Here is an 11,489-nt window from a genome sequence, read left to right as displayed (position 1 = left end):
TTTAAATTATAAATCATAAATAGAAAATAGAAAAGGGAAAGTAAGGTAATGCAAAAAAACCGAGAGGCAGGTCCGGATATTTGGAGGGTACGGCCCAGATCTGGGTCAGGATCCGTTCAGCGGTCTTATCACAGTTGGAAAGAAGCTGTTCCCAAATCTGGCCATACGAGTCTTCAAGCTCCTGAGCCTTCTCCCGGAGGGAAGAGGGATGAAAAGTGTGTTGGCTGGGTGGATCGTGTCCTTGATTATCCTGGCAGCACTGCTCCGACAGCCTGCAGTGTAAAGTGAGTCCACGGACAGAAGATTGGTTTGTGTGATGTGCTGCGCCATGTTCACGATCTTCTGCAGCTTCTTCCGGTCTTGGACAGGACAACTTCCATACCAGGTTGTGATGCACCCTAGAAGAATGCTTTCTACGGTGCACCTATAAAAATTAGTGAGGGTTTTAGGGGACAGGCCAAATTTCTTTAGTTTTCTGAGGAAGTAAAGGCGCTGGTGAGCCTTCTTGGCAGTGAACTCTGCTTGGTTGGACCAAGTCAGGTCATTTGTGATATTGACCCCAAGGAACTTAAAGCTTTTGACCTGTTCCACTTGCGCACCACCGATGTAAATTGGGTCGTGCGATCCGCTACTCCTTCTGAAGTCAACAACCAATTCCTTCGTCTTGCTGATGTTGAGGGATAGGTTATTGTCTTCGCACCATGCCATCAGGTTCTTAATTTTCTCTCTGTACTCAAACTCATCATTACCCGAGATACGGCCTACAATTGTTGTGTCATCAGCAAACTTGTATATAACCATATAACAATTACAGCACGGAAACAGGCCATCTCGTCCCTTCTAGTCCGTGCCGAACTCTTACCCTATCCTATTCCCACCGACCTGCACTCAGCCCATAACCCTCCATTCCTTTCCTGTCCATATATCTATCCAATTTAACTTTAAATGACAACATTGAACCTGCCTCAACCACTTCTGCTGGAAGCTCATTCCACACAGCTACCACTCTCTGAGTAAAGAAGTTACCCCTAAACTTTTGTCCTCTAACTCTCAACCCATGTCCTCTTGTTTGAATCTTCCCCGCTCTCAATGGAAAAAGTCTAACCACGTCAACTCTATCAATCCCCCTCATAATCTTAAACACCTCTATCAAGTCCCCCCTCAACCTTCTATGCTCCAAAGAATAAAGACCTAACTTGTTCAACCTTTCTCTGTAACTTAGGAGATGAAACCCAGGCAACATTTTAGTAAACTTCCTCTGTACTCTCTCAATTTTATTGACATCTTTCCTGTAATTCAGTGACCAGAACTGTACACAGTACTCCAGATTTGGCCTTACCAATGCCTTAAACAAATGCAACATTGCATCCCAACTCCTATACTCAATGCCCTAATTAATAAAGGCCAGAATACCAAAAGCTTTCTTCACCACCCTATCCACATGAGATTCCATCTTCAGAGAACTATGCACCATTATTCCTAGATCCCTCTGTTCTACAGCATTCTTTAATGCCCTACCATTTACCATGTATGTCCTATTTTGATTAGTTCTACCAAAATGTAGCACCTCACATTTTTCATCATTAAACTCCATCTGCCATCTTGCAGCCCACTCTTCTAACTGTCCTAAATCTCTCTGCAAGTGTGTGTGAAGGATGTTAGAAATAAAGTCAATTCAGAAGGAAGGCTTCAACAATAACATCAAAGTCAGCCTGAAGAAATTCATTTAAAAACTGAGAAGGCAAGGCACTCAATAGGGACACCCGGAGAAAATCAGTTGAAAAGTGAGCTGCACTGTACAAGAACAACCTCCGATCTGCCTCGGTAAGCAAGCAGCAGCTATGAAAGGAGAGACTAAACAACCAAAAGACCCAAACACTAACCAGTGTCACTATGTACTGTTGCCCACACTGCAACAGAATGTGGATCCTGGATCAGCCTCTTCTGCCATCCGAGGTCCCACACTCAAGTGATTGCACCACTACTACGATGGTGCAGGTGGGGTACTGAAAGACAAGGGATGATTATTGAGGGATAATGAAGTTTAATTATCATTCAACAATACTTGGATACAGCCAAACAAACCAGTGTTGCTCTGGGGCCAAGGTGCTGAACACATTGCCAATAGTATACAGCTAAAGCAAATGGCACATGGTAACAACTTCAGAAAAACATAGTCACAAGAAAAATATAATATAGCCTAAGTCTGAGTGGCATGACTATAGATTGTCCTGGTCCAGCTTGTTCTTGCACTGAACGAACGCTGGAGGACAGCACTGGGTAAACACCAGGGGGCAGCACCGACAGCACTGAACGAACGCTGGAGGACAGCACTGGGTGAACACCAGGGGGCAGCACCAACAGCACTGAACGAACGCTGGAGGACAGCACTGGGTGAACACCAGGGGGCAGCACTGACAGCACTGAACAAACGCTGGAGGACAGCACTGGGTGAACACCAGGGGGCAGCACCGACAGCACTGAACGAATGCTGGAGGACAGCACTGGGTGAACACCAAGGGGCAGCACTTACAGCACTGAATGAACGCTGGAGGACAGCACTGGGTGAACACCAGGGGGCAGCACTGACAGCACTGAATGAACGCTGGAGGACAGCACTGGGTGAACACCAGGGGGCAGCACTGAATGAACGCTGGAGGACAGCACTGGGCGAACACCAGCAACAGGGTCCAGCCCCAATCCAGGACACACAGCAGAGAACTCTGCTCTCTTCCTTGGGCAGCTGCAACAGGCCAAAGCACGCACGGCAACCCCGCAGCGGAGGCCTAGTCCTTCCCACAAATAAGCAGACTTGGAGTGTGTACGTTACTGATGTCCAACATGGTCTTGTGGCCTCAGTAAAAATGGCTAAGGTAATCAATCACTCTGTTTCTTACGTCGGGCACCAAATCAGCACAACGGTCCACAAGTCCAGATGACAACATCACAATAAGTCTAGCTCCATCGTTATTGACCAACTCGCTGATGGGATAGTTCTGCAGAACTTGAAATTCTTAGTATTCCAGCAATGACTTGTGATCAGAATCAGGTTTATTATCACCAGCATGTGACGTGAAATTTGTTAACTTAGCAGCAGTTCAATGCAATACATAATCTAGCAGAGGGAGAAAAATAATTTAAAATAATAATAAATCAATTAATTTACAGTATATCTATACTGAATAGATTAAAAATCTTGCAAAAAAGAGAAATACTGTATATTTAAAAAAGTGAGGTAGTGTCCAAAAATTCAATGTCCATTTAGGAATCGGATGGCAGAGGGGAAGAAGCTGTTCCTGAATCACTGAGTGTGTGCCTTCAGGCTTCTGTACCTCCTACCTGATGGTAACAGCGAGAAAAGGGCATGCTCTGGGTGCTGGAGGTCCTTAATAATGGACGCTGCCTTTCTGAGACACCGCTCCCTAAAGATGTCCTGAGTACTTTGCAGGCCAGTGCCCAAGATGGAGCAGACTAAATTTACGACCCTCTGCAGCTTCTTTCACTCCTGTGCAGTAGCACCTCCCCCCCCCCCCATACCAGAGAGTGATACAGCCTGTCAGAATGCTCTTCACGGTACATCTATAGAAGCTTTTGAGTGCATTTGTTGACATGCTAAATCTCTTCAAACTCCTAATGAAGTATAGCCGCTGTCTTGCCTTCTTTATAACTACATCATCGATACGTTGGGACCAAGTTAGATCCTCAGAGAACTTGACACCCAGGAACTTGAAGCTGCTCGCTCTCTCCACTTCTGATCCCTCTGTGAGGATTGGTATGTGTTCCTTCGTCTTACCCTTCCTGAAGTCCACAATCAGCTCTTTTGTCTTACTGACGTTGAGTTCCAGGTTGTTGCAGTGACACCACTCCGCTAGGTGGCATATCTCACTCCTCTATGCCCTTTCATCATTTAAAAAAAGGCCTACAAGATGAACAAATTCACCTTTGATTCGACCACTAGTGCTGCCTTTAATGTACAGGGTTGGGTGCAGACTGGAGGCCCAGGATCCCTGAATCAATGTTTTGCAGAGTTATGCTAAGCAGGGCCTGGGTCACTCAGTCATTCCTTCCAGATGAATCATCAGCCTTTGGCCCTGTATTCCTGTCACTGGCATCAGAAGATGGCTGGGAGTATCCGTTTCCATGGCATTTCCTTGCATTCAAAACATTAATGTTTATAGTCAAGCTCATCTTTGCACACATGGGAGAACACATCTGGCTTTATTCCATGGAACATATTTGAGATCTGAATAAATAGTGGAATGACATCCAAAAATGCCTTCATGTAACAATGATACCCAAGCATTTTCCATAGAGCCAAGACTACTGCTTCTCTACTACTATCAGCATTCTGCACATAGCTCACAGAGCCACCTTCCCATCTTCCATTTAATGAAACAGCGCACCACCGTGTGGGGATGTGCTGGAAGGTGAGATTCCCTTTAGTCCAGCAAGATGTTGGAGAAGCAGATTCACAGACTACAGTAATGCCTCTTGATCTTCAGACTACCTTCACTTCACACCCATTCACCTCAGCAGCTGGTGCTGGAGACAAGAAGCTGACAGATTTGGCAAGAATTTATTACATTTCAACAATTCCAGATGCACCTTCAGGACAGTGACTGAACATGGGGCAGGATCATCGGTAACAGTTTTTATTTTCACTTTCACTGGGTAGAATCCTTTAACACTTATATGCCAAGGGTACTTCATCCACCAAATACAATTTAAAAGTTGGTCTTTTCTATTTTTCAAACACACTTTGCAGACTCCTGCCATAACCAGGACATCATTCAAGTCTACAGTAATGTTGAAAATATCAGCAGCAATACTGCATGGCTCACTGTTACATACAAATCAAACTCTTCTTAGGCCTGCCTTCTAATAATCTGTTGCTGTTTGAAATCAGGCTGCTGGAACTCAGGTAAGGCAGCATTTATGGAAGGAATGAAGCAGTTGACATTCCAGACCAAGTCCCTTCATCAGGACCAGACAGTCTGAGTACTGGCCAGACCTGGTGAAGGGTCTTGGCACAAAATATCAACTGCTTATTACTCTCCATAGATGCTGCCTGACCTTCTGAGTTCCTCCTGCATTTTGTGTGTGGGCTTCCATTACTTATGAAAAGTCAATATCTGCCTCCAGTTTTGATTTCATTACACAAGGATGACCCTGGCTTGAAAAGCCAAGAGAGAGCATCAGGATCAATGCAACTTTGGCTCGTGTTCTGTTCACTGTTACTCCACAATTAAACACTCACATCTACTCAGACATTCCTTCCAAGTTTTCAATCTCCATAACCAAGGCAGAAAGCAGCAGGTGCATGGAACACCAGACTCCACCTCTCTTATTATACACCATCCCAATTCAGAAATGCATTTCCACTCCTACACCACCCATCAACCCAAAACATTACAGTTGAAATCTTTAAACCAACTTCCCAATAGTTCTTTGGCATTTTCTTAACCCAAAGGACTGTAGTAGTTCAGGGTTGTATCTCCCAACCACCACAGGTTAATTTTAAGTGCAGAATCTTGACAGAAAATGTTTCCAATCCCATCCACCTCCAGCAGAGCAGTTGTCACCCTGCAGCCATTGGGCTGCTGGACCAGCTTCCCTCACCTCAGCACTGAACTGATTCCGCAGTCTGACTCTGCAGCTCACCTTCTACAAATTATTTGTTTATTTTTATATTGTTTGCACAAATTGCCCTCTTTAGCATATTGAATCTTTGTTAGTCTTCACTGTGAATTCTATTGTGTTTCTTTGTTTTGCGTTGCAAAATGTATTTCAAGGTTCTATATGGTATACATTGATAATAAATTCATTTTGAACACAGACTCCAATTTTCAACCACAACCAAAGCAAAATAAAACACACTTCAGGAGATACTTTATTTAAGTGCAGCAAAATACAAAGTTAAGAACTTAAACATTTCCTTGAGAATAGAGCTGCAGGCTACAAATTTTTGGTTGTCAGGCCTTTCATTTTTTCTTTGACAGTTCTTTAAGAGAATTATGGCAGCAAACACTGATTGAAATCACCAACACTGCAAACTCCTGAAAATTCATCAGCCCATCACCATCACTGTCCAAGTTCTTCATAATCTTGTCCACGCCCTCTTTGCCACTCTGGTCCTGGGGTGACAGAACAAAATAAATCAGTTTACAAACAAATTCCACATCCCATTCCCATTCTTACATGTCTATCCACAGCCTCCTCTACTGTAAAGATGAAGCCACACTCAGGTTGGAGGAACAACACCTTGTATTCCGTCTGGGTAGCCATGGCATGAACATTTACCCCTCTAACTTCCACTAATGCCCCACCTCCCCCTCATACCCCATCTGTTATTTATATACATACATTCTTTCTGCCTCTCTCCTTTTTCTCCCTCTGTCCCTCTGACTATACCCCTTGCCCATCTTGGTTTTTTCCCCTCCCCCTTTTCCTTCTCCCTGGGCCTCCTGTCCCATGATCCTCTCATATCCCCTTTGCCAATCACCTGTCCAGCTCTTGGCTCCATCCCTCCCCCTCCTGTCATCTTATCATTTTGGATCTCCCCCTCCCACTTTCAAATCTCTTACTAGCTCTTCCTTCAGTTAGTCCTGACAAAGGGTCTCAGCCCGAAACATCGACTGTACCTCTTCCCAGAGATGCTACCTGGCCTGCTGTGTTCACCAGCAACTTTGTGTGTTGCTTGAATTTCCAGAATCTGCAGAATTCCTCGTGTTTACAAACTTGTTCACTGTGCATGTGCTTTGATAGTTTGTATTCATCCTTTTAAAAAGGTAACCTCGGCCCCGGATGAAAGATGTTTGATAATTTTCTCTAACCCACCCTCATCAGCACATACCTTCAGGAGACCTGGAAGTTCAGCCTTCAGAAGGTCTTTCACTTCATGGTTACTCAGTGTATTTGGGTCACCATCTTTTCCAGCATACTTTTCGAAGATACCAAGCAATGTAGTGATACACATTTCCAGAGCAGTCATGGTTAGATTAGGAGCAGATCTGAAAGCAAATCAACTTGGGGTGGGGGCAGGGACAGGGGTGAAGAAAAGTGCAGTTAGTGATGCGATGAAAGTATTACACAAATATAACATTACTGTCTGACTACCATCCCAACCAAAAGGTTAAATAAAATGTCTCTACATTTACTTTAGTGAGCAACGCACTGCACTCAATGCAGCAGCTGCATCATTAGATTTGCTGTTTCAGCTCATGTGATGTATATAGATACACCTGTAAATACACCCAATGACATGCTCCAAAGCAGTCATCTCCACTGTCAGCTGTGGAGGCCAAGTTACCAGTATACTAAAAGCAGAAGCTGATTGGCTCTTGACTACTTGGGGTTTCAATAGTTACGGTCAGAAAGCAGGAGAATAGGTTGAGGGGGCAAATAAGTCAGCCATGATTGCATGACAGCAGACTTGATGGGCCAAATGGAAAAATTATGTTCCTATGCCTAATGGCTTTAGCACAATGAAAATGCAAGTCAATCAAGACCTTGGGTTCGCTTTGCCATTAGATCTACTTGCCTCAACTGATCGCAATCAATTTCCATGACGGGAAGTTGGTCGCAATCTTGATTAAATTCCAAGACTATGCAACCACAGCATTCCAGGGTTTAAAACAAGATCAGAGTTTCAGAGCCTGGTAAATTGAAATATATGGAATAAGTAAATATCACTCACTTGTGATGTGAGTTTTATTCCTTAAATGCCTTCAGGAAACTTGTACTAGTTCACAAACTACAAACCCAATAAAGTAGCACAAGTAATGAACAAGGCAGCAACATCTATATACTGAGAATAAATTTTAACAAGCCCAGCTCAAAAGGCCCTTGCCTCATTTCTAAATGCACTGCAAAAGGCATTTGTAATTCTTACCTTTCTCAGCCAAGACTGTGACGTGCAAAGAGGTTCTAACTGAACCTGAAATTAGTTCAACTACATTTTGGCGGCCAAAAAGGCAAAATGCACTTGCACAGAAGAGTTGCAAGATATGGCCACAATTGTAAAATTGAGCATGGCAAAAGATTGGATAGGTAGGCCTGAATCTATCAAAGGAGTAAGCCAAGGTTAGGGACAAGAGTGCAGTAAAAAGGACCAAGACTGCAAATTAGGGAAACTAATGTTCCACAAGAGTGGGAAACCAAAAGACATCTGTAACCAGAGTACAAAATCTTTGAAATCAATTAAATATTCATTATAGTCAATTGGATATATTATTTACATGGAGTACCGAAGAGATCTATGGGTGTGATCTTGTATTTTAAAAAGGTAAATACCTCCAACAAAAGCAGTACAGTTCTCCAGTCATACAGGACTTTGAGACAATGTCAGCAAAGCTTTTACTTGAGGCCTTGAATTGTTCTCTATGACCTGAATATTAACTTTGCAGCCAAATGATGCCCAGATCCAATTAGTATTCCAATTTAAAGTACTTCATTCTTCCCACCAGTGAAACCCCATTTCCATACAAATGTGCCCTCTCAATATATTCTTGAGTTTTTACCAAGACTTCCACCACCCCAAACAGCACATCTTCCCACCTATATTTCCAGTAAGGCTAGACAAGCTAAACTTTTTTAAAAATCCAGTATAGCAAATAACAGACCACAACCTTATGTCTGTATGTAGTAACATATTGGCAAATGCTAGTATATTTGTACTAGGAAAAGTACAAAACCATTGTAATTTTTTCCAAACCAAATCAGAACTATCCTAGTCATAACGTAACATGGCACCTTGGCAGTTTGCCCAGTTCTAGTGTCTTCATTATGAACTAGATTTTTGGCTAACTACAGCTTAAAAATGGATGAGCTTAAGGAATCTTTGTGTTTTTGAAGAGTTCTGGGCACTAACTTCATGAAAATTAAAAACTTGCACCATAATGATACAGTAAAATAGAGCAAGATTAATTTGACAACTTAGCTAATTAAACCAGCAAGCTTAGAATGTTAAAGCAAATATTAACTGAAACCTTAAAATACAGAAAGCAAACATCCAAAAGTTTAAACTGAATAAATTCTAAATATAGTTATCAATTATACAACTAAGACCATATTCATTAACCTGCAATCACTTACCTGCTGTCTGTGTCACTACAAAACTTCCTTCACCAGCTCTACAAATGCAAGAAGTCCCTATTAAACTGCTCCCTTCTCCATTTATATGGCATGATTGTCAATCACTGCAGTCAACCCCACCCTCCAGTTTTCACTGGCTTAACTCCTCAAAATCGCCCAATTAAAGATTAAAGCTCCAGCTTCCTGAATTGCTGAATCAACTCGATTGGTTGCTCTATAAGAACATTTAGCTTCATTCTACACCCCCACACGGACCCCACCCATTTGGGTCAGATGCTTGAGAATGAATCATCAACTGAAGGAGCCAGATTTTAAACAAAAACTTGTTTATTGACTTGCAGAAGAGATCCACATGAGTCAATCATTTGCTGGTTGTTAAAGATACAAATACACTCTCAAACTGATGTTATTAAAACAGTTTGCAGATTACAAATTTTTCAACGTTATTAAAGTGTGCACTGGATATTCTGAGGTGGAGGATCAGCTGAAATGGATGAATACGGGAGCAAGTTCAAAGAGCCAATTGCCTTTCTCTTGCCCCTGCTTCAGACATTTTTATTATTCTCCCACTAACTCCTTCACCCCTCCCTAACGTGCTGTGACCAGAACTTGGTGCCGTATTCTAGTGCGTCCTAACCAAAGCTTATGGAATGTTTAGTCAGAATTCCCATCTGTATTCAATGCTGCCAAAATCCATTTTCCTTTATTGCCTCCTCTTTTAATGACCTGTAACCTTATTAGATTTATCTGCATAAAGTTTCTGGTCTCTCTGTCCTCTCTTAGAACTGCATACTCTTTAGAATAGTGTCACGAGTAAGTACTGTATTGCCTATTCCATCCCTCAACCACCCAGCTCTCTTCTGTGTTGATGTTCATCTGCTAGTTATGTTCCACCCCTTGAGAAAGGCCGCTGTCTGCAGTGATCATTTGACACTGCGTGCTCTTTTATCCTTAAGCCAATTCCTAGTTCTATTCAATAGTGCTCCTCCTATTCCATAAGCCTCAATTCTGTCAACTCGTTTAGAACATAGAACAGTACAGCACAGTACAGGCCCTTCGGCCCACAAGGTTGTGCCGACCCTCAAACCCTGCCTCCCGTATAAGGCCCCACCTTAAATTCCTCCATATACCTGTCTAGTAGTCTCTTAAACTTCACAAGTGTATCTGCCTCCGCCACTGACTCAGGCAGTGCATTCCACGCACCAACCACACTCTGAGTAAAAAACCTTCCTCTAATATCACCCTTGAACTTCCCACCCCTTACCTTAAAGCCATGTCCTCTTGTATTGAGCAGTGGTGCCCTGGGGAAGAGGCGCTGGCTATCCTCTCTATCTATTCCTCTTATTATCTTGTACACCTCTATCATGTCTCCTCTCATCCTCCTCCTCTCCAGAGAGTAAAGCCCTAGCTCCCTTAATCTCTGATCATAATGCATACTTTCTAAACCAGGCAGCATCCTGGTAAATCTCCTCTGTACCCTTTCCAATGCTTCCACATCCTTCCTACAGTGAGGTGAGTTTCATGATAATTTGTCAAAAATTTTAAACTACAGTCAATATTGTCTGGACTCTCTTCAGCTTCATCAAAAATTAGGTCAGTCAGACACCATCCTCTGTTACAGAATCATCTTGGCTCTTGGTTCATTCAAATCTCTCAATGTGCTGGCCAATTCTTTCAATGATATTAACCGCTGGTGGAGGAACAGATATCTAGACAGATTATGGAAAGATGCGGAAACAACAGTGTGTAGAGTAGGGGGCTTTAACTTCCCCAGCACTGATTAGAGAAGGAGGTACAGGAGCCTGAAGATGTACATTCAATGTTTTGGGAACAGCTTTTTCCTCTCCACCATCAGATTTCTGAATGGTCCATGAACCCATGAACACTATACTACTATTTCACTCTAATTTCCACCATTATTTATTGTTCATATGTTTATATTTTGAAGTCTGGCAACCCACATCTGTACAAGAAAGCGAGTTTCGACTTGTGGAGGGCTAATCCATCAGCTAAGGAACAATTCCGAGCAAGGCTAGAGGCAACATCAGCTCTGGCAGGGCTTGCAGGCCCTTTCTTCCTACAAAGTGAAACCTAACATCACGAGTGGCTGTGAAGCTTTACTTCCAGACGGACTCAACTCCTTTTATGTTCACTCGGAAAGGGAGAATAAAACCACAGCTACTAGGATCCCTGCAGCATCCAGTGACTCTGTGACCTCTGTTTCAGAGGCCGACGTCTGTCTGTCTTTCAAGTGGGCAAACCCTCGCAAGGTGACAGGCCCTGATGTTGTACCTGGCAAGGCTCTGATAACCTGTGTCAACCAACTGGTGACAGCTTACAAAGACATTTTCTATCTCTCATTGCTACAAGTTGGAAGTTCCCACCTCCTTCAAAAG

General features: G+C 43.0%; 1 protein-coding gene across 1 annotated transcript; it reads right to left on the bottom strand.

Moving 5' to 3' along the window:
* Positions 1-5,872: 5,872 nt before the first annotated feature.
* LOC134337349 (protein S100-G-like) lies at positions 5,873-9,243 on the bottom strand. The gene is made up of 3 exons (XM_063032272.1): positions 9,094-9,243; positions 6,854-7,025; positions 5,873-6,134 (listed from the first exon to the last, which is right to left on the bottom strand). The coding sequence occupies exons 2-3, from the start codon at positions 6,989-6,991 to the stop codon at positions 5,982-5,984; spliced, it is 291 nt and encodes a 96-aa protein (XP_062888342.1). The 5' UTR covers positions 6,992-7,025; positions 9,094-9,243; the 3' UTR covers positions 5,873-5,981.
* Positions 9,244-11,489: the final 2,246 nt, after the last annotated feature.

The sequence above is a fragment of the Mobula hypostoma genome, chromosome 24, assembly GCF_963921235.1.
Source record: "Mobula hypostoma chromosome 24, sMobHyp1.1, whole genome shotgun sequence".
Classification (NCBI taxonomy): Eukaryota; Metazoa; Chordata; class Chondrichthyes; order Myliobatiformes; family Myliobatidae; genus Mobula; species Mobula hypostoma.
The sequence above is the reverse complement of the archived record's forward strand: the minus strand, read 5'-3'. Positions and strand labels throughout refer to the sequence as shown.

What these genes read in the sequence shown, in the direction of transcription:
- LOC134337349 (XM_063032272.1), bottom strand. Translation starts at nt 6,991, where the DNA reads ATGACTGCTCTGGAAATGTGTATCACTACATTGCTTGGTATCTTCGAA. An exon ending in AACTTCCAGGTCTCCTGAAG is followed by an intron (nt 6,135 to 6,853) that starts GTATGTGCTGAT and finishes CTGTCACCCCAG; the next exon opens with GACCAGAGTGGCAAAGAGGG.